Source organism: Chiloscyllium punctatum, chromosome 5, assembly GCF_047496795.1.
Source record: "Chiloscyllium punctatum isolate Juve2018m chromosome 5, sChiPun1.3, whole genome shotgun sequence".
NCBI lineage: Eukaryota > Metazoa > Chordata > Chondrichthyes > Orectolobiformes > Hemiscylliidae > Chiloscyllium > Chiloscyllium punctatum.
In genome coordinates, this window is record NC_092743.1 from 134,369,275 (window position 1) to 134,393,727 (window position 24,453).

Below are 24,453 nucleotides of genomic sequence, written 5' to 3' on the forward strand. Positions count from 1 at the left end.
GGCAGCTTACGTAGGTGGAGGAACCAAGGATCTTGCACAGCTTCAGAGGATTACAGGCTTGCTAGAAAGGAGCTCAGAAATGGACTGAGGAGAGTTAGGCGGGGACATGAAAATGGTTTGGCAGGAAGGATTAGGGAGAACCCGAAGGCATTTTACTCATATGTGAAGCATAGGAGAATGATCAGGGAGAAGGTAGGGCCGGTCAGGGATAGCGTAGGGAAATTGTGCTTGGAGCCTGAGCAGATTGGGGAAGCCTCTAAATGAGTTTTATGCTTCGATTTTCACAAGGAAAGGGACCCTGTTGTGAATGAGAACTTTAAGGAGCTGGGAAATGGGCTTGAACAGATAAAGATTGATGAAATTGACGTGCTGGAAACTTTGGCAAACATTTAGATTGATAAATCCCCAGGGCCAGACCAGATTTATCCTAGGTTGCACCGGGAAATTAGAAAGGAGGTTGCTAAGCTGCTGGCGAAGATCTTTGCTTCCTCACTCTCCATGAGAGTTGTACTGGTGGATTGGAGGATGGAGGTGAATGTTGTTCCCCTTTTCAAGATGGGGAATAGGGAATCCCTGGCAATTACAGACCAGTCATTCTTGCATCTGTGGTCTGCAAGGTTTTGGGAAGAATTCTGAGGGATAGGATTTATGACTATTTGGAAAAGCATAGCGTGATTAAAGACAGTCAGCATGGCTTTACGAGGGTCTGGTCATGCCTCACAAACCTTATTGAGTTCTTTGAGGAAGTGACGAGACAGGTTGACGAAGGTCGAGCAGGTGGATGTGGTGTATATGGACTTCAGCAAGGCATTTGATAGATTCTCCATGGTCAGCTCATTCATAAAGTCAGGAGGTATAGGATACAAGGAGATTTGGCTGTCTGCATTAAGAATTGGTTGGCTGACAGATGACAGATGGAAAGTATTCATCCCACAGGGCTCTGTTCTTGGGCCTCTGCTCTTTGTAGTTTTTATAAATGTCTTGGATGAGGAGGTTGAGGGGTGGATTAGTAAATTTGTCAATGACACAAAGGTTAAAGGTACAATTGATTGTATCGAGGGCTGTTGCAGGCTGCGTGGCATAGCCAGAATGCAGAGCTGGGCTGAGAAATGGCAGATTGAGTTCAACCTGGATAAATGCGAAGTGATGCATTTTAGAAGGTCGAACTTGAAAGCTGAATATAGAATTAAAGACAGTATTCTTGGCAGTGCGGAGGAACAGTGGGATCTTGGTGTTCAAATGCATAGATCCCTCAAAGTTGCTACCCAAGCGGATAGCGTTGTTAAGAAAGGTTATGGTGTTTTGATTTTCATTAACAGGGGATCAAGTTTAAGAGCCGTGAGGTTTTGCTGCAGCTCCACAAAACCCTGGTGAGACCACATTCGGATTATTGTGTCCAATTCTGGTCGCCCTATTATAGGAAAGATTCGGACGCTTTGGAGAGGGTGCAAAGAAGGTTTACCAGGTTGCTTCCTGGACTAGAATGCTTGTCTTTCGTAGAGATGGTGATAGAGAGACGGAGGAAGAGAGGTGACCTGATTGAGGTATACAACGTAATGAAAGGCATGGATAGAATCGAAAGCCAGAGACTTTTCCCCAAGGCAGGATTGACTGGCATGAGGGGTCATAGTTTAAGGTGTTAGGAGGAAGGTATTGAGGAGGGTTGTGAATGCATGGAATGTGTTGCCAGCGGTGCTGGTGGAAGCAGAGTCATTAGGGACATTTAAGTGACTGCTGGACATGCACATGGACAGTAGTGAATTGAGGGATACGTAGGTTAGGTTATTTTAGATTAGGAATAATCCTTAGCACAAGATCATGGGCCGAAGGGCCTGTTCTGTGCTGTATTTTTCTATGTCCTATGTTCTAAAGGAGAGGATGGCAGTTCTGTTGGGAAACATGCAGCCTCTGGAATGGATCCATCCTGTGATGCAGATTAATTTGATTTGCTGTGTCTTATGCTTGGAGATGCCACAATGGATGGAAAATGAATTTCCTAGTCTTGATTCTTACCCTGGAGAAGAAAAACTTTTAAACCATTCCTCTGGCACTTGTAACATCATCCATCTCGCACTATTACCATTTCCAGGGGCAGGAGTAGGCAGTTGCAACTTGAGACAGTGGAAGAGAAGGTAACAGGACTGGGTTTGGCAGAGGGGATGGCATACTAGGATTTGAGGTTGGAAGATGAACTTGCAGAGTTAGAAGTGGGAAATTGGCGGCTTTGGGGATTGATGTAAGATAGAGACAGTGAATTAAGAATGAGAAAATAGGGCTTGTACTGGGAAATAAGGAGACCAGAGACTGGAGAGTACATGGAATTAGAGCATGGAGGAAAGACTTGTTGAGGCATGTCGTCTACCACCTCCCTTTGCTTCAAAATAGCATTAATTAGGTCTCCATCATTAAAATAGATGTCCCAATGTTAGGTGCATATAAGGGCATATAAGGTGCATATAAGGTGCATATCTGTGCAATGATAAATTGGAATAAGGTGGATGAGGCAACTTAAAATGGAGCTTATTGTAGTTTAATGGCTTTAGATGACATCCAGATTTTTAATGGATATCTTAAGATTCTGTTGTTAACATTTCTGGGACGTACATTTTTTCTAGCACTACAATGTTATTTTTATACGATGCACAATGCCTCCTCGTTTATTTCCTTCACTACCTTTCCTTACACCTATCCACAAATATTTAGGACCCAGTCCTACCCAGTCTCTGTTGTTGCCATGATATCAAATTCCCCTGTGCTACTTGCACTTGCACCTAACTCAGCATTCTTATTTACAATACAGTGTTCATGTTCATGTGCAGTAAAAATAAATAGGCCTTATTGCTTTTCCTCCTACTCTGACCCCACTGCATACATTGCTATTTCTCAATCCTTTGCTACCTGTCTCTCCCAATTCTTTGTTTTCCTTCTCTAATGTTTTCCTTCCTCATCTGAATTAGCATTATCCTTCTTCAGTAGCTCTAGTGACTGTCATGCAAGGAAGTTAGTCCCAGCTACGTTCAGGTGCAACTTATTCAACCTGTACTAATCATACAGTGCTGCTTCTTAGATGTCGATATACTGACAGGTGACAGAGGACTGGAGAATTGAGACCAAGAGATAGTCAAGTAATTGCCACTAAGGGATTCATTCCACTATCACAGCAGATGACAACCAAGTGTTGGCAGGTTCTGGCTGCTTGGAGAGTATGACTTGCATGTTTGCAGGCTTCCAGGGTTCGGGGTGCCCATTTATGAAAAGCACGGAGTACTGTGTATCTGATTGAGGAACTTGGCATCAAGAAAGAAGGTAGCTGCCAGGTACTTGTGCCAAGCTCATCCGTAGCTTCGACATCCATGTGAGTACCAGAAGCTACTAATCACCATATCCTGACATCCACAATCCTACAGGCTAATGTGACACTAGACTTCCTAATTTGAATCATGCAGGTCAATCAAATAGATTAGTACCTCACTCTCTAAAGATTAAGCATTGGGCTATCTGATTGGCCCTGCAGCAGTGCTATTTAAAAGACCAAGCAGATACTTAACTTGCAAATAAGATGATTTTGAAGATCGACTGCTATGAAGAAAACTCTAAAAAGGATACCGCGGTGTGTTTCTCGTTGTGTTGCGAGAGATTCTTGAACTCAGTGGTAAATATTGCTGTATCCTCATAAGGATGGCAAAGGAGCAGTTGATACAGTTACAGAAAGGCTGCAATGCATGCAGGAACTGTAGTTGCAGGAGCTCTGAGTGTATAATGTAACAGAGTGATGGAGTGGAAGCTTCATCTACAACGAGTGCTGCATGACTGTGCCTACTCTTTTGCAGTTTCTTCAGCAATTTCTATTTTGTTTCAGATCTCCAGCATCTGCAGTTCTTTGTTTTATTTTGGGTAGATACTGGGCACGAGTGACCTGCAGCCAGGATAAAGTGACAAGGATTTTGTAGGTTCCAGCTCACCAGAGGGCGCTGATACACTTGTATGCTGTGGCAAATGAATCTGATAAGCATTTTGATGAGCTGCCGACGGAAGAAGACTGATCTTCTTAAATAATGAAATCCACAAGCTTTAGCAAACTTGAAAAAAATCCTGCAAACAATGTAAAGGAACACAGAGGAGACACACAGAAACCCTAGGAGAGAGGTAAAGAATGGGGTACGTTGCAGCAAGAGACAGTATGCTCCCAAGTCCTTTGATGTTGCTCATGATGTTTTTGTGAAAGCAGTGAAGAGGACAAAGGTGTTCTGTTTTCAAATAAACTTTGCAAAGCCAATGGGATCAGAAGGCTGTGGTGATCAGAAGTCAAGTCCTGAAGGCCTGGATTCAACTCTACAGCCAAGTTCAGTTGGCTTACAAGCAATAAATGTACTTCCAAATGTCATATCCAACAAGTGTACTGTAAGCCTTGCACACTGTTCAATGTGCCATACACGTATTACTCACCTATCAATAACTGCCATTAATCACCACTCATGGAAAATTCCTCTGTTGAGCCACAAGTTTCACACCAGGGTTTTACACAGCATTTATCCTTTCCACTGTGGAAGTGGTGGATATTTTATTCACACATTGGTAAACCTAACCATGAGGCAGTGTCTAATGGTGACTAATCTGCTTCCATTGTAGCACAAACAGAAAGGCAGGGTGCTGTGGTGGAAGCACAGTCTTCTATACTGCAAGAGTGGCTGGCTTCCATGATGTTCAGACCTCCCTTTTGCAAACACAACTTCTTGCCACCAGAAATAATAATGGTTTGTCCCATCTAGAGGTGTTGCTAATGCCCATTTTTCAGTTGCTGTGTCTTTGCATGGCTTCTGTACGTTTTATTATTGGATACATTTTCCTCTTTTTCAGTTCAAAAGAAAAGCAAGAATGCACGAGGCGAAGCCTTAAGCACAAACCTCTTCATACTAAATTATTTGAAGAACTGTCAAAAGGCCAATTTCCTTTTGACTGGAGCAAGAGAAATGGTGGGGCACTTGGTGGAAATAAAGGTAATTGGAACTTTAAACATTTGTCTTCTTTATCTTGATTTCCTGTATATTTGTGCATCACACTTTAATGCTCATGGCGCCATTTGATTCTTAAGAAGGTCCCTACCTGCTATTTGTGGAGCCTCATCCAGAGTTTGAATTGTCATTTTAATATTATGTTAGCTGATAGCATAATAGGTTGGAAGAAAAGTTTTTTTAAAAGATTTTAACCCTTGTTCTTTTTTTCTTCCTCATTTGGGGGTTGTGGGGACAGTAATTTATTTAGATATTACCAAGTCTTTGATTCTAATAAAGATCCTGTTTGCGCCACTGGACAACCATTAGCTTCTTTCTTTCTGCTCAAGAAGATTGGAAGAGTCAGCTTGGAAGCTGAAATTTCTTTAGTGGCAATGAATGTTGCTGTATTTCTCTATTCAAATTTTTGGCATTGTAGAAAATTGGAACAAGAAGAATGAAATTGGTCTATTCTCCTACAAGCTGTGTTTAATATTATAAAATACTGAAAAAAATCAATAATGAAATGCTATTAATGAATATTAATAAGGTGGCTTAAACTTAAAATAAATAATTCAAGCCTAAAAGGCCCAGTTAGAAACATTGGTTATTGAATATGGCATATATTACCAGACGTGACTGAGTTAATGAAAACATTTGAACTGTCTAGCTAAACACGAATAGGCAGGCTTACTTAAGATTTCAGGGAATTAGTAGGAGAATGGGATGTAAGTAGCTAACTCCTTCAGAGTTAGCACTGGGCTGCATGGCCATTTTCTTCACTGAAATCTCCATCATTCTTATGTTGACAAGATGGTGAAGCTAACTGTATCCTCAATTGGAAGATCCCAACTTTTATAATTAATCCAACATTTTCCCTTGCATGAAGTTGCTATATCATTTGTAATTAAATAAAAACAGTAACAATTATTTCAACAACAAATTTTGGAACATTGTATTGAGAGTTTTTCAGTGCAAAACTCTTCTTTTTGAGCAATAGAGGGCATGGTATTCTAATGTGTTTAATTTCCCAATTCCCAAAGACATTAACCTCAAACTCACTGATGTGCCATTCATGGGGGAAACTATTGCTGGGACTGTTCCCTCCCTGGAGTGGCATGGACAGTTGAGAAAGTTTGACAAGGATGAAATCATCAAAAGCTCAATGTTGAGAAAAGTTTGTTGATTTTCCCCATTGGCTTTAAATGGCAAGTTCAAAGTCTCATTTTTGAGTGGCGATTACCTTATTTCTAAGCATTTACATCTCATCATTGGTCTAGTTTGCCTGATTTCTATGCCAGTTCCAGTTCTCCTCTCCTGAGGAATTAAATGGCACAAATTCTTGACTTTTAAATCAGAATGGGTTCCCGGTGGCTGCAACTCGCCAATTTCTTGACCTAGCATTCATCCAACTGTCTTCACTACTGTGTCCCTGCATGCTCCATGTACATGTTCTTCATCCATGCAAGGTAACATTGGAAAACCACTACCATTACTACATCATGATGCCAGTCCAACTCAAACATCAATTAAGTCCTTAAAGACTTGACTTTGTAGGTTAGGAATACTAGATTTCCATGCTTCTGCCACACGTTTCTTGTACGTCCAAACAGGATGCACCGTATGGGTTCTTAGCATATAGGATCTTCACTGCTCAATACGAGAGGCAGCTTGTCACAATACAGTGCAGGCACAGGCCCTTCAGCCCACCAAGCCTGTATCAACACATGATGCCTTTCTGAAACTGCAGATTTTTTGCCTCTACACGGTCTGTATCCGTCTATTCCTTGCCTGCTCATGTCAAGATGCCTCTTAAGTATTGCTATTGTATCTGCTTCTATCACCACCTCTAGCAGCATATTTCAGACACTTACCACCCAGTGTGTCAAAAAAAAACTTGCCTCTCACATCTCCTTTAAACATTCCCCCTTTTACCTTATACCTATGTTTCTTAGTAATTGACATTTCTACCCTGGGGAGAAAAAAAAGTCTGACTCTCATAATTTTGTAAATGGTCCATCAGGTTGCCCCCTCAACCTCTGATGTTCAGGTGAAAATAAACCAATCTCTCCTCCAATCCAAGACTCTCAAAAACCAGGCAACTTCCTGGTAAACTTTTCTGTACCCTCTCCAAAGCCTCCACATCTTTCTGGTAGCATGATGACCAGAACTATATGGAAGATTTTGTAGTTTGGGAGGGTGAGCTGGTTGAGAGTCATTGAGTGAACATGACCTTTGCAATACCAAGAGCTATCAGCTATAAGCCTTGGTGATATATGTCTACAGTAGCAGAGCTAGACTGAGTTTTGGCCCTATCGGAGAGAAAATGGTGGCATTTTCTGTTGTATAACACACAATATGATTGACCTTCCTGAACTTTGACGGTCGACACTGGTTTACCCGGACACCCAGGTTTTATTTCACTTTCCCCTTTTCCAATCTATCACCATTCAGATAATAATCTACCTGCTTTTGTTACCAAAGTGGGCAACCTCACATGTATGAAAATTATACTTTATCTGCCATGAAATTGCCCACTAAATTTGTTCAAATCACACTGAAGCATATCTATATCCTCCTCAGAGTTCACCCTCCCATGCAACTTTGTGTCATCCACAGATTTGGAGATATTACATTTTCGTTCCCTCATCTAAATTATTAATACATTGTGAATAGTTGGGGTCCAAGCAATGAGCTCTGCGATGTCCCACTAATCACTGTTTGTATAGAACTTAGAACTGTACAGCACCAGAATGGGCCCTTTGGCCTACAATATTGCGCTAAACGTGATGTCACATTAAACTAATCCCTTCTGCCTACCCTTGGTCCATTACCCTCATTCCTTGCATATACATGTGTTTATCAGATAGCCCCTATCATATCTTCCTCCACTGCCACCATCTCTGGCAGCACGTTCCAGATGCCTGCCATTCTGTGGAAAAAAACTTACCCCTCACACCTCTTTTGAACTTTCTCCCCTCACCTTAAATGCATTATTAGACATTCAATTCTGGGAACAAGATTATGACTGTCAACCCTAAATATACATCTCCATAATTTTATAGACTTCTCAGCCTCCCCTTCCAAAGAAAATGACTCTAGTTTTTTTAGCCTCTTCTTAGAACTCATACCCTGTATTCCAGGCAGCAAACCGGCAAATCTCTTCTGCACCCTCTCCAAAGCCTCCATATCCTTCCTGTTTTGTGGCAATCGGAACAATATTGTTAAGTGCGGCCTACCCAAAGGATTATAAAGCTGCAACATGACAACCTTACTTTTGTACATAATTCCCCAACTGATAAAGGCAAGCATGATATACGCCTTCTTTACCACCTTATCTAGTGGGCAGCACGGTGGTACAGTGGTTAGCACTACTGCCTCACAGCGCCAAAGACCCGGGTTCAATTCCTGCCTCAGGCGACTGTGTGGAGTTTGCACATCCTCCCCATGTCTGCGTGGGTTTCCTCCGGGTGCTCCAGTTTCCTCCCACAGTCCAAAGATGTGCAGGCCAGGTAAATTGGCCACGCTAAATTGCCCGTAGTGTTAGGTTAGGGGTATGGGTGGGTTGCGCTTCGGCGGGGCGGTGTGGACTTGTTGGGCCGAAGGGCCTGTTTCCACACTGTAAGTAATCTAATCTACTTGAATGTCTACTTTCAGGGAGCTATGGACTGAACCCCAAGATTCATCTGTCCATCGATGCTATTCAGGGTCCTGCCATTGTCTGTATACTTGTCCCTAACAATTGATCTCCCAAAGTGCAGCACTCACACCTACCCAGATTAAACTCCATACACCATTTCTCTGCATACATCTGATTTATATCCTGCTGTATCTTTTGACAACCTTCTACATTCTCCAAAACTTCCCCAATCTTTGTGTAGTCTGCAGACTTATTAATTTACTCATCTATGTTATCATCCACATCATTTTTATATATCACAAACAACAGTGGTCCTAGCACTGATCCTTATGGAGCACCACTTGTCGCAGACCTCAAGCCAGAAAAACACCCTTCCATCACTACTCTCTGCTTTCTATGGGCAAGCCAGTTCTGAATCCAAGTGGCCACGTCATCTTAATGTTCTGGATGAGCCTACTGTCAGGGACCTCTTGGAAAGTTTACTAAAATCCATGTAGACAACATCTACTGCTCTATGCTCATTGCATTTTCTGAGTAAGTGATGAAGGCAATCAATCAAATTACTAAGACATGATCTGCCCTGCACAAAACCATGTTGACTGTCCCTAATTACGCCATGCTGTTCCAAATGTGCGTAAATCCTATCCCTAGGAATTCTCTCCAATAGCTTCCCAACCACTGATTTGAAACTCACTGGTCTACAGTTTCCTGGATTATCCTCATTTCCTTTCTTGAACAAGGAACAACGTTAGCTACTCACCAGTCCTCCAGGACCTCTTCTTTGGCTAGTGAGGATACAAAGGTCTTGGTCAAGGCCCCAGCAATCTCCTCTCTTTGCCGATCTCAGTAACCTGGGGTAGATCCCATCAGACCCTGGGGACATATCCATCTTAACGCTCTTTAAGACACCCAACACCACTCCTTTTTTGATATTAAATGTTCTAGCATGTTAGCATACCCCACACTAATTTTACTATCCTCCATGCCCTTCTCCTGGATGAATACTGGTGCAAAAGTACTCATTTAGGATCTCACCCATGTCCTCTGCCTCCTTTATCCTGAAGTGGTCCTACTCTCTCGTTTTTAATTTACATATAGCATACCTCGGGATTCTCTTTAACATTACTTGCCAAGCTCATTTCATTTTAGTTGTGACTCAGAGGAAGACACATTTATTCCTACACTTTATTTGCTGTCACCAGCCATGTCAGTACTCTACCCCCATCCCACGTGCTTTAATTTTATGTGCTAATCTCGTGGTGGGACCATATCAAAAGCCTTTTAAACGTCCAAGTAGACCACATTGACTGGCTTCCTTTTATTGACTCTATTAGATCCACGAAAAATTTTAGTAGATTTGTCAAATATGATTTCTCTTTCGTAAATGCATGCTGATTCTGTGATCCTGTCACTATTTTCCAAGTGGCTCTGCTATTAAGTCTTTCATAATGGATTCTAGCATTTTCCCTACTACTAATATCAGGCTAGCCAGTCTATAATTCCTTCTTTTCTCACCATTTCATTTTTAAAATAACAACTATCCTCCAATCCATAGATTTCAGAATCTATAGAATGTTGAAAGTTGACCACAAATGCATCCACTATTTCTAGGGCCACTTCTTAAGTACTCTGGAATGTAGATTATTGGGCTTTGGGAATTTTTTTCCACCTTTATTTCTATCAATTTCCCCAAGACAATTTCCTTACTAATACTGATTTCCTTCAATTCCTCCATTTCACTCAACCCTATGTTCCCCAACATTTTGGGTTGTTACTTGTGTCTTCATTTGTGAAGACAGACCAATTAAATTCATATTTTGGTTCTGCCATCTCTTCATTCACCATTATAACTTTCCCTCTTTATGACTATAAGAGAACTACATCTGCCTTCACTTATTTTTTTCTCTTCACCTATCTATTGAAGTTTTTACAATCAGTTTCTATGCTCCTTGCAAACTTACTTCTTGTATTCTATTTCCCCCATCTTAATTAATCCTTTTGTCCTCCTTTGCTAAAATTTAAAATGTTCCCAGTCTTCAGGCCTGCTGCTTTATTTGACTGTTTTGTATGCCCCTTTTTTGAATCTAACACTATCCATAATTTGCCTTATCAGCCGTTGTCGAGCAACCTTTCCTGTTTTATTCTGCCAGACAGGATGAGCAATTGTTGTAGTTCATCCATGTACTCTTTAAATGTTTACCATTGCCTGTCCACTGTCCTCTCTTTAAGTAAAATTCAGAAATTTGTTACAGCCACCTTGCACCTCGTAGCATAGTTGTTTCTTTTATTTACATTCAAGACCCTAACCTCAGAATCAACTCTGTTTTAAGGACAAATTTGATCGTATTGCAGTCACTATTCCCCAAAAGGCCTTGGACAGCTAGAGTGCCAGTTATTTCTTTCTTATTACACAATACCTAGTCAAGGATGGCTTGTTCTCACTCGAGGAATTCCTCGTCTAAGGCACTGTTAGTAATTTGATTTGCCTAATCTATATGCAGATTAAAGTTATCCATAATTACAATTATACCTTTATTGGTTGTGTCTTTGATTTCCTGTGTAATGCCTTCCTCAACATCATCTCTACAGTTTAGGATCCATATCCAGCCCCAATAGTATTTCCTGCCCCTATGTTTTTCTAAATCCTACCCATATAAATTCCACTGCACTGGAATTAATATACTTCCTTACTCAAGGCAGATTTGATAAGGGAGCTTAAGGTGAAGGAACCCTTAGAGGCAGTGATCATAATATGATTACACTTGCTCTGCAATTTGAGAGGGAGAAGATAGAATCAGAGGTAATGGTATTACAGCTAAATAAAGGCAACTTTATAAAGCAAAAAGAGAAAGCATATAATGTGGTGAAGGGCAGTGGGAAACCAGAGGATTGGGAAACTTACAAAGACCAACAGAGGGAGACAAAAAAAAGAAATAAGGAGGGAGAATATTAAATATGAGGCTAAGCTAACCAGTAATATAAAGGAAGACGATAAGAGTTTCTTTAGATATATAAAGGGTAATAGAGAGGCAAAAGTGGACATTCGGACTGCTGGAAAATGACTCTGGAGATAATGGTGGGGAACAAGGAAGTAGCTGAGGAACTGAATAATTACTTCACGTCAGTCTTCACGGTGGAAGATACAAGTAATATCCCAAAGTTTCAAGACAGGGAGGAGTATGGTGGCCATCACCATGGAGAAGGTGCTAGAAAAACTGAATGGCCTAAAGGTAGATAAATCGCCTGGACCAGATGGACTACTCTCCAGAGTTTGAAGGGAGATAGTCGAAGAGATAGTGGAGGCGTTAGTGGTGATCTTTCAGGAATTGCTAGAATCAGGAGGGTCCCAAAGGACTGGAAAATTGCTAACATTACACCCTTGTTTAAGAAGGGAATAAGGCAAAAGACAGAAAATTACAGACTGATTAGCCTAATCTCAGTCATGGGTAAGATCCTAGAATCCATTTTGAAGGATGAGATTTCTGAATTCATGGAAGTTCATGGTAAAATAGGCCAAGGTCAGCATGGTTTCTTCAAGGGGACGCCATGCCTGACAAATCTGCTAGAATTCTTTGAGGAAGTAATGAGCAGGTTATAGCAGGTTAGTGGGTGGCACGGTGGCACAGTGGTTAGCACTGCTGCCTCACAGTGCCGGAGACCCAGGTTCAATTCCCGCCTCAGGCGACTGACTGTGTGGAGTTTGCACCTTCTCCCCGTGTCTGCATGGGTTTCCTCCGGGTGCTTTGGTTTCCTCCCACAGTTCAAAAATGTGCAGGTTAGGTGAATTAGCCATGCTAAAATTGCCCATAGTGTTAGGTGAAGGGTAAATGTAGAGGAATGGGTCTGGGTGGGTTGTGCTTCGGTGGGTCGGTGTGGATTTGTTGGATCACTGTAAGTAATCTAATCTAATCTAGACCAAGGAGAGCCACTGGATGTTATCTACCTGGACTTCAAGAAGGCCTTTGACAAGGTGCTGCACAGGAGGCTGCTGGGTAAGATAAGGGCCCATGGTTTTAGAGGAAAGGTGCTAGCATGAATAGAAGCTTGGCTGTCTGGCAGAAAGCAGAGAGTGGGAATAAAAGGGTCTTTCTCAGGATGGCAGCTGGTGACAAATGATGTTCCACAAGGCTTAGTGTTGGGACCACAACTTTTCACTTTATACATTAGTGAACTAGATGAAGGAATTGAGGGCATTCTGGCTAAGTTTGTCAGATAGGTAGAGGGACAGGCAGCATTGAGGAGGTAGGGAGGCTGCAGAAGGAGTTGGACAGGTTAGGAGAGTCGGCATAGAAGTGGCAGATGGAGTACAACGTCAGAAAGTGTGAGGTCATGCAATTTAGTAGGAAGAATAGAAGCGTGGACTATTTTCTAAATGGGGAGAAAATTCAAAAGTCTGAAATGCAAAGAGACTTGGGATTTCGAGTCCAGGATTCCCTCAAGGTAAACTTGCAGATTGAGTCAGTAGTTAGGAAGGCAAATGCAATTATGGCACTTATTTGGAGAGGACTTGAATTTAAAAGCAGGGCTGTACTTTTGAGGCTCTATAAGGCTCTGGTCAGACCACATTTGGAGTATTGTGTGCAGTTTTGGGCCCTATATCTCAGGAAGGATATACTAGCCCTGGAGCATATTCAGAGGAGGTTCAAGAGAATGGTCCCAGGAATGTAAAGTTTAATATATGAGGAATGTTTGAGGACTCCAGCTCTATACTTGATGGAGTTTAGAAGGGCAAGAGGTGATCTAATTGAAACTTATAGAATACTGAATGGCCTGGACAGAGTGGATGTTGGGAAGATGTTTCCAAGGTAGGGGAGACCAGGACCTGAGGGCAAAACCTTAGAGTAAAGCGAAGACCTTTTCAGAACAGAGATAAGGAGAAACTTCTTCAGCCAGAGAGTGGTGAATCTATGGAATTCATTGCCACACAAAAGGCTGTGGAGGCTAGGTCATTGAGTATTTTTAAGACTGAGATAGATGGGTTGTTGAGTATGAAGGGGTTCAAGGGTTTTAGGGAGAAAGCAGGAGAAGGGGTTGAGAAACTTAACAGCCATGATTGAGTCTGCTCTACCATTCAATGGGCTGAATGGCATAATTTCTGCTCCAATGTCTTTTGGTTTATTGTCTACATGTCCTCTTTAACCAGCCGTGTTACCCCACCTTCTTTGCCTGACCTTCCCAAAAACTGAATATCCTCAGATACTCAGTTCCCATCCCTGATCTCATACTGTCCACATTTCCCAAGTATATTATACCTGTTTATATCTATTTGTGTGACTAATTGAGTTCTTCTATTGCAAATGCTCCTTGCATTAAGGCACAAGGCCTTATGGCTTGTCAATCAACGATGCCTGGCATACAAACAGAAAATCATTGTGTCCCCCCAACACACTGGCCACCCTACCTTACATTAGAAACTAACTAAGTCCCAAACTAACAACGAGACTTCGATGTATGCTGGGAATAATGACAGCACACGAACCAACAGCCACATTTCGCCAGCTACTATCTAGGACAAAAGACTCCTAATCCACAACATATAGGACAAATGTGATATATAAAATATCATGTAGCAACTGTAAGAAACATTACAAAGGACAGAAGAGCAGGAAACTTGCCACCAGAATAAATGAGCATCAACTTGCAACAAAACGACATGATTAGGTTTCCCTCATATCAATATACACTGACAATGAAGGATATCAATTCAGCTGGAACAATATTCCGATACTGGGACAGGCTTAAACAAAGACAAGCTCGGGAATTCCTGGAGGCCTGACGTTCATCCACTGGTTCCATAAATAAACACGTTGAAAAAGACCCCATCTATAGACCACTACAGAACAAAACTGGAAGTAGAACCATCCACCTCAACAGATCAAACCATATAAATTTGGGGCTGATCACACCGACAGCGCTTCATCTGGAGGCAACATTCAGGAGGGAGATGAAATGTTTGCGAGAAAATCAACCAGCTCACTTCTGCCTGTGATCAAATCTACCTCTTGCCAATACCCTGATCTTGAATATCTCCGAGAACTTGTAGCATTTGTTCTTTGTTTCACAAAGCTCATGGTAGAAATAAAGCTCAAGTAGTTGCTATCACTTTTCAGTTTTGATTTCCAGCCATGATCTTTGTAGCAGGAGGGCCATGCCACTCTTGTATTGAAATCTCCCATTAGATTTGATTTGGGGATTCTGCTGATATCAGTGCCAAACTCCTTATAGAACTGTTGTCTCTTTATTGGAGTACTGTTGTTACCTAAACACTGGTGAGGTTAACAGACCCTGTTTGAGGTGGATAGAGAGAACACATTCAGAACCATTTGCAGGATGTTCCGTTATTGAGAGTAACAACTTTCTTATACGAAGCCAACACCTTCCTCATATATTTCTTTTGAATTATTCTCCTGCAAGATGAACAGTAATCTTTTTCTTTCATTGATCCACTCTTGGCAAGCTTTTCTCAAGGAAGCAATGTGAATATTAAGCCTATCAAATTCTATGTTGACCATGTCTTTTAGGTTTGATTTATCAAGCTGCTGCATGTGATCTGTTAATTCCATGCACATGGTTCTGATGTCCAGCTTGCCAATGCAAGTGTTGGCACTCTTGAGAATAGTGTTTCAGCTGTACAACAGAAATATTGTCAGGACCCACAGGAAAGTAAAAAGTTAAACACTTCAGTTAAAGTAGGTTCCAGAAGGAGAGCTTCATAGTCAAAAGTTCAGTGAACAGTGTCAAGAAGCAAGAGGTGGTTATCAACTATATCATGCACTTACAGGAGGCTTGAGAGAGGGAGGGAATATGAACTCAGGTGTAGGGCAGGGTTTTAGTTGTTTGCTAGTGGAATATCCCATACAATCTGTTGTGTTTAAACTTATCTTACTTTAATATCTAGGCCAATAAGATCATGACAATGATATCTGAGATGGGAGTTGAGCCCCCACCTTCAGGTAGAAGATCCTTTCTCTATTTGTTCCTCTCGTCTTGCTTGTGACTATATGTGCTATTCTCCTCTGTGTAAATTTGTGTATGATTGTGTAAGATTAATATATTTGTTCTTGTGAGGGGATGAAATATATGCAGTGATGTCTTGCTAAATATTTGATTTGATTTCATTTGCTTTATTTTTGTCACATGTACCTAGCTATAGTGAAAAGTTTTTGTTTTGCATGCAGTACAGGCAGATCATACCATACAAAGGTTTTTTTTAGATTACATTAGATTACATTACAGTGTGGAAACAGGCCCTTCGGCCCAACAAGTCCACACCGACCCGCCGAAGCGCAACCCACCCATACCCCTACATTTACCCCTTACCTAACACTACGGGCAATTTAGCATGGCCAATTCACCTGACCCGCACATCTCTGGACGGTGGGAGGAAACCGGAGCACCCGGAGGAAACCCATGCAGACACAGGGAGAATGTGCAAACTCCACACAGTCAGTCGCCTGAGGCGGGAAATGAACCTGGGTCTCAGGCGCTGTGAGGCAGCAGTGCTAACCACTGTGCCACCGTGCCGCCCACAAAGTGTATCAGGTAATAGATCAGACCGAAGAATAAAATGTTACAGTTGCAGAGAAGGTGCACAGAGAGCAAGATGAATATTAAATTTAAAATTTGAGCAGTCCATTCAGAAGTCTAATAACAATGGGGAAGAAGCTGTTCTTGAATCTACTTGTTTGTGTATACAATAATTATATCTTCTATTCAATAGAAGAAAGTGGAGGAGAGTTTAAACAAAGGTGGGAGAGGTCTTTGGTTATGTTGAGTCCTTTCCCGAGGTAGCGGGAAGTATAGATGGAGTCAATGGATGGAAGGCTGGTTTACGTGGTGGACTAGGCTGTGTTCAAGACTCTGTAGTTTCTTGTGGCCTTGGGAAGAGCAGTTGCCAAACCACACTGTAATGCATCCAGATATATGCACTATAGAAAGCATTCTATAAAAATTAATAAGGTGCTATTCATCCTGAATCTGGCATATGTCGTAATATGGTGATTTTGGAAATTGTAATACTTCAAGAGTTAAGAGTGACAGAAAGGAATTGTGGATGATAACACAAATGTGGCATTTTACCAAGCATTTACATTGTTCTACAGCTGCCGGAAAAGTTGTGAGAGTTTTGATATTACATGGCAATATTGCACATAAAGTATTGGGATACATGTCCCCTGTTGAGACTCACATTTCTTCGGCTTCTACAATATTCAGTATTTGCTTTTTCAATCAAATTGGTCCTCTGCTGAAAGAGAGAGTTCAATAAAAATTCCTTCCCTCCTGTTGAAAGAATTGCCTTCAATTCTGCTGCCTTCTCCTTAATGAACTGAGTCATCGGGCTGAATCTTATAATTTTTTGGCTAAGTCAAGTTGTGTTGAGGTTTTGGAGGTTTTTTTGCAACACCGAGCAAATCCTCTCTCACTATTTCACCAAACTCTCTTCATTAATTACCTAACACACCATTATGGCATCTCTGAAATCCAAATTCTATTCCATGAAGAGGACCGAGTAGTCCAAGTGAACAAACTTGTGCAAATGATAGGAGTCCTCTTCCTAGAGAACTGGCAAAGGACCCTGGCAGTCTGGACTGAGTCACCCTCTGACTCAGTGGCAAAACCAGGATGCATAGGAATGTCCAACAAAAGAGAAAGGAGGTTAGTGACAGGAGTTCACTCTGCCAGGGTAAATGTCAAATTCTTCTATCTGGCAGCTCACATTCACTATCTCTGCTTTTGCAAACAGGTCTCAACAAAGATGATACCCTACTACCCTCACTGTCTGCAACACACACCTTGACACACTCTCTCCCTCTCTCTTGATATTGCCTGTGGAATATCAGTCAGCTGTGGAAGACACACCCTCAAGGATCTCTGAGGGTAAGAGTACCATGGAAGCACTTATAAGGTTGCCTCCTGCATAGTGACACCTCAAGTGGAAATCATAGGCATAGCAAATGGGGATTCACAATTTGGTCAACACCTCACCATTACAACTCTGCAGCTGTCCTAGGAAGACATAGCCCCCTCAGCTGGTATCCAGAGGGCTGCTGGAGTCTAGCCAACTGCTTAGCCCCAGGCAGATGACCTTGTCCTTACAATAATTAGGGATTTCATCCAAATACATAGGGAGGAGCAGCAATAGTAGAAAGGGACATGCAATGTGCCACAAAGTCTGAGATTGATGTAGCAATGTGTCACACAATGTGTGCCCCTGGACTGAGGACTATTTAGCAAAGCAACTGTCTATTTCTGTGACTACGCTAATTGGAATGGTAAGGCAGGGATACAGTGAGTGAGCAGGTAGGCAATTAGTGAGTGAGCATTAAAAGAGTGCACATGCATCCCTAAGATATAGCCTAATCCAGTCTGCGGGTTGGGTGTCTGTACCTGTGCACAAATTTTCCCGCTGTAGCTTTTCAATGCAAATTGTTGACGTGGCCTGAAATACAAGTCTGTGCTTCTAGGACACAGTGCCAGAGTATAGTAAGTGTGGCAGGATGATTGCGATGGGTTGGCAGATGCTAATGTCCATGGAGGGGAACTGTGTATGATTGATGCCTGAGGATCATGACCTGAGATGGTGTTGGCCAGTGACCAATATGGATGTGGTTTAGAGCAAGTGGCTAGCTGAATCCTCCAGGTACATTCTCTGGATTCTATGTTGAGCTTTCCCTACATTAGCTTAGTTGGTCAGTGTTATGGACCAGGTCTATGACTCTCTCTAAGTCATGATGTGGAGGTGCCAGTGTTGAACTTGGGTGGACAAAGTCAAAAATCACACAACACCACTTGCAGTTTCAAATAAACATGTCAGACTATAACCTAGTGCCATGTGATGTTTGACTTTGTCTTTGTAAGTTGTTCACATCATTTCGATTTTCCTCTGGAAGGTAACTTAATAATTTATCCCAATTTTTTGAAACTTCTTCATTGTCCACTTTAGTTTGAGGAATCTCCAATTGAGAATCCTCTGAACTTGGGTCTTCACTCTCTGTTATAACCAGTAAAACATTCTCCTTTTTGCTTTCTTTCCCTATCAAAATGCCTTTTGAGCATATTCACATGACACACTGAGATTTCTTTCTGTCTGGCATTCTTATCAAATAATTCACCTCACGAAATCTATTTTCAATTTGATAAGGTCCACTAAATCTTCCTTTTAAAGGTCCACCTACCACTGGAAGTAAAACTAACCTTTATCTCCATTAGCAGTATTGCAAATTTTTGATTTCTTGTCTGTTTCCTGTTTCATCACTTTGCTGTACTACTTTTAAATGCTGTGTAGCCAATCCACCTACTCTATTTAATTTATCCTTAATTAATTTAGGTGGCCCTCTCACCTCATGCCCAAAAACCAATTCAAATAGACTGAATTTGGTAGATTCTTTTGGTGTATCTCTAAATGCAAAAAGTACAAATGGAATTCCTTTATTCCAGTCCTCTGCACAGTCTTGACTGTAAGCCATCAACATGGTCTTTAATGTTTAATGCCACGTTCTAACACTCCCTGTGATTCTGGAAGGTATGCAGTGCATTTGAATTGCTTTATTCCTAAGCTATCCATAACTTCCTTGAATAATTTTGGTGTAAAATTTTACCATTGATCTAATTGTATCTCTGCATGTCATCTGTATCTCCTAAAATAAAATTGAGTAACTCTTACACAGTCCTTTTAGTCATGAAATTGCAAAATGGAATAGCTTCTGGAAATTTAATAGACACATCCATAATGGTCAACACATACCGATTCCCACTTTTTATTTTAGGTAGAGGTCCTACGCAATCAATTCTCAGACCCTTGTAAAAGGTTCCTCAAAATTTGGGAATTGGTATTAAGCTATTTTGATCACTGCTTGAGGTTTTCTAATTACCTGACACATATGACATGTCCAGCAAAAATCCATAAGACATAGGAGTGGAAGTAAGGCCATTCGGCCCATCGGGTCCACTCCGCCATTTAATCATGGCTGATGGGCATTTCAACTCCACTTACCCGCATTCTCCCCGTAGCCCTTAATTCCTTGTGACATCAAGAATTTATCAATCTCTGCCTTGAAGACATTTAGTGTCCCGGCCTCCACTGCACTCCGCAGCAAGGAATTCCACAGGCCCACCACTCTCTGGCTGAAGAAATGTCTCCGCAATTCTGTTCTGAATTGACCCCTGTAATTCTAAGGCTGTGCCCACGGGTCTTAGTCTCCTCGCCTAACATAAACAATTTTGTAGCGTCCACCCTTTCCAAGCCATGTATTATCTTGTAAGTTTCTATTAGATCTCCCTTTAACCTTCTAAACTCCAATGAGTACAATCCCAGGATCCTCAGCCGTTCCTCGTATGTTAGGCCTACCATTCCAGGGATCATCCATGTGAATCTCCGTTGGACACGCTCCAGTGCCAGTATGTCCCTCCTGAGGTGTGGGGCCCAAAACTTGACACAGTACTCCAAATGGGGCCTAACCAGAGCTTTATAAAGTCTCAGTAGCACATCGCTGCTTTTATATTCCAACCCTGTTGAGATAAATGACAACATTGCATTCGCTTTCTTAATCACGGATTCAACCTGCATGTTTACCTTTTAGAGAATCCTCAACTAGCACTCCCAGTTCCCTTTGTACTTTGGCTTTATGAATTTTCTCACCGTTTAGAAAGTAGTCCATGCTTGTATTCTTTTTTCCAAAGTGCAAACCTCGCATTTGCTCACATTGAACTTCATCAGCCATTTCCTGGACCACTCTCCCAAACTGTCCAGATCTTTCTGCAGCCTCCCCACCTCCTCAGTACTACCTGCCTGTTCACCTATCTTCGTATCATCGGCAAACTTCGCTAGGATGCCCCCAGTCCCTTCATCCAGATCATTAATATATAACGTGAACAGCTGCGGCCCTAACACTGAACCCTGTGGGACACCGCTTGTCACCGGCTGCCATTCCGAAAAGGAGGAACCTCTTATCCCAACTCTCTGCCTTCTGTCAGACAGCCGATCCTCAATTCATGCCAGTAGCTCACCTCTAACACCATGGGCCCTCACCTTACTCAGCAGCCTCCCGTGTGGCACCTTATCAGAGGTCTTTTGGAAGTCTAGATAGACCATATCCACTGGGTTTCCCTGGTCTAACATACTTATCACCAGTTCAAAGAATTCTAACAGGTTTGTCAGGCACGACCATCTCTTACTAAATCCATGTTGACTTGTTCTAATCTGACCCTGCTCTTCCAAGAATTTAGAAACCTCATCCTTAACGATGGATACTAGAATTTTACCAACAACTGAGGTTAGGCTAATTGACCTATAATTTTCCATCTTTTGTCTTGATCCTTTCTTGAACAACGGGGTTATAACAGCGGTCTTCCAATCATCCGGGACTTTCCCTGACTCCAGTGACTTTTGAAAGATCTCAACCAACGCCTCCGCTATTTCCTCAGCCATCTCCCTCAGAACTCTAGGATGTAGCCCATCGGGGCCAGGAGATTTGTCAATTTTAAGACCTTTTAGCTTTTCTATCACTATCTCTTTTGTAATGGCAACCATTCTCAACTTAGCCCCCTGACTCCCTTTAATTGTTGGGATTTTACTCATGTCTTCCACTGTGAAGACTGACGCCAAGTACTTATTAAGTTCTCCAGCTATTTCCTTATCTCCCATCACTCGCCTTCCAGCATCAGTTTGAAGTGGCCCAGTGTCTACTTTTGCCTGTCGTTTGTTTCTTATGTATCGAAAGAAACTTTTACTATCATTTCTATTATTACTGGCTAGCCTACCTTCATATTTGATCCTCTCCTTCCTTATTTCTCTCTTTGTTACCCTCTGTTTGTTTTTCTGATTTCCTAGTGCTCTTGGTCACTTTATAGGATCTCTCTTTTTCTTTGATACATTTCCTGACTTCCTTTGTCAGCCATGGCTATCTAATCCCTCCCCGGGTAATCTTTCTTTTCTTGAGGATGAACCTCTGTACTGTGTCCTCAATTATACCCACAAACTCCTGCCATTTTTGCTCTACTGTCTTTCCTGCTAGGCTCTGCTTCCAGTCGATTTTCGTCGGTTTCTCTCTCATGCCCTCGTAATTATCTTTGTTTAACTGTAACACCATTACATCCAATATTGCCTTCTCTCTTTCAAACTGCAGACTGAACTCTACCATATTATGATCGCTGCTTCCTAAGTGTTCCCTTACTTTAAGATCTTTTATAAAGTCTGGTTTATTACATCGCACTTGGTCCAAAATAACCTGCTCCCTTGTGGGCTCCGTGACAAGCCGTTCCAAAAAGCCATCCTGTAAGCATTCCAAGAATTCCCTTTCTTTGGATCCACTGGCAACATTATTTACCCAGTCCACCTGCATATTGAAGTCCCCCATGATCACCGTGACCTTGCCTTTCTGACATGCCTTTTCTATTTCCTGGTACATGTTGCACCTCTGGTCCTGACCACTGTTAGGAGGTCTGTATATAACTCCCATTATGGTTTCTTTGCCTTTGTGGTTCCTCAATTCCACCTACACAGACTCCACATCATCCGACCCGATGTCATTCAGTGCCATAGATTTAATTTTGTTCTTAACTAACAAGGCCACCCCACCCCCTCTGCCCACCTCCCTGTCTTTTCGATAAGTTGTAAATCCTTGGATGTTTAACTGCCAGTCCTGAACCCCCTGCAACTATGTCTCTGTGATGCCCACCACATCATAATCATTCATGATGATCTGAGCCGTTAGTTCATCTACTTAGTTACGAATGCTACAAGCATTCAGATAAAGTGCCTTAATGCTGCCTCTATTCCTGATGAAGGGCTTTTGCCCAAAATGTCAACTTTCCTGCTCCTTGGATGCTGCCTGGCCTGCTGTGCTTTTCCGGCACCATTCTAATCTAGACTCTGGTTTCCAGCATCTGCAGTCCTTGTTTTTACACACAGTCAGGAAAAAGCCCAGGATATACTTTCTGTAATATCTCAGTTGCCTGATGTTCCACTGGCTTTTCAACCACTGTAGGCAGCACTCCCATCTGTAATCCAGCTGTACCTTACCAAGAACAAATTGTATTCCTGGAATCAAGAGTTTCTACAGTACTCCGACCACACTTCTCCACTTTTCACTGGACACTCCTACCTCTTGTCTCACCACGAATCCCACATATTAACACTTTTTCTGGCAATACTCCTTCTGAATTACATACCTGCTCATCTCTCACCATCAACAATCAACATGGTCCTGTATCTCTTAAAATTGTAACTTCCTTACCCGCTCCTGCAGACATAGAGTCATAGAGACGTACAGACGTGTTGTCCCAATCGAACTGGTGTCCTTCCTCATCTGTATATAAAGATACTGGTGAGAGAGGGTCATGTGTTTTTGTGGCTAGTTGATGTTCATGTATCCTGGTGGCTAGTTTTCTGTCTGTTTGTCCAATGTAGTTATTAAATACCTTGGAAGATCTGTAACAAACACTACATTGGACAAACAGGCAGAAAACTAGCCACCAGAATACATGAACATCAACTAGCCACAAAAAGACATGACCCACTCTCACTAATATCTTTATATACAGATGAGGAAGGACACCACTTCGACTGGAACAACACATCCATTTGAGGATGAGCCAAAGAGAGAGTCACACGAGAATTCCTAGAAGCATGGCATTCCAACAGGAACTCTATCAACAAACACATTGACTCGGATCTCATTTATCACCCCAAGAAAAAGAACAGGAAATGATGTCAACAGCCCAAGAAAACCTAAACACATAAATAAAAAGCAGGCCATACCACCAGTGCTTCACCAGAAGCTCACTGATGATGTTACCTAGTATGGTGACAAAACGTCTGAAACCAAACCTTCCAGCTCAGTGAGCAAACTTACATCCAGAACCTCAACCTGAGCTATAAATCTTCTCAAAACTCACTAATTCCAGCTTGTTTGCCAATTCCAAAAGCTTTGCCATACTCACTTTTTGTAAAACTCCCAAAGTGATTTCTTCCACCCCCAGAAAACGCCTAGTGACTGAAAGTGCCATTACTACACAAAGCATATTTAAACCAACTAAGTTCAACACCCAAAATAAAAGACACCAGCAATTATCACTCGTAGCCTTTGAGTCCAACAATCTTAATCCCAACCTGGATTTAGGGATTTTGATCCTGACAAGAGCTCCCAGTTTGTTATGGACTAGACCAGACCCCCTCAAAATATTTAAGGTGGTATCCTGGACCCTAATTTCTTCTTATTTTAAAGGCAAATGTAAAGTGTCTGTTCCAGATGCAGTGTGATTGGTCAAACTACTCTATGTTAAGCAAAACACAATTTATTTAAAAACTGTGGTTAAAATACAACTAAACAGAGAAGAATGAAAAATAACTGTTCTTTTGGAAAACTTAGCAGAGTAATAGGTAGAGTAGCTATTATTAATTAAGCATTCCATACAGTAACACTCCTTGGCAAAATGGACAATTCAGGCACATATTCCCGCATGCAGTTCTCTAATCTAGGAAGGAAAAAACATCGAAAAAATTCAGAGAGAATAGCAGCCTGGAGTCTTTCGCTGAAGCTTCCAACTCTGTTGAGACTCCAATAGGTTCTGATTGGAGTCAGAACCAAAACTCAGAAATCCTACTCTGTGAGAACTGGCCACACCCATTCGGGCTGTTTTTAAAAACAGCCCAAGGCCTCCCAAACTGTTTACTCAAGTGGGATTAGCTATCCAGCTTATCACCTCTCATTCAATCCCTCTTGAAAGAAACCAGGACAACATAACTTGTTAAAGCTACAGCATTGTCACATCAGTTTGGTAAAATCAGGCAAGTTATGATGCTAACAAGGCATTTAACAGTCA

General features: G+C 41.8%; 1 protein-coding gene across 3 annotated transcripts in view; it reads left to right on the forward strand.

Annotated features, from left to right (window-relative positions):
* Positions 1-24,453, forward strand: part of LOC140477461 (uncharacterized) — a 158,846-nt gene that overhangs the window by 78,099 nt on the left and 56,294 nt on the right. For all 3 annotated transcript variants that reach the window (XM_072571394.1, XM_072571395.1, XM_072571396.1), the window contains one exon: positions 4,858-4,997. In XM_072571394.1, coding sequence (XP_072427495.1) covers positions 4,858-4,997 — 140 coding nt within the window. The remainder of the gene's footprint in view (positions 1-4,857; positions 4,998-24,453) is intronic.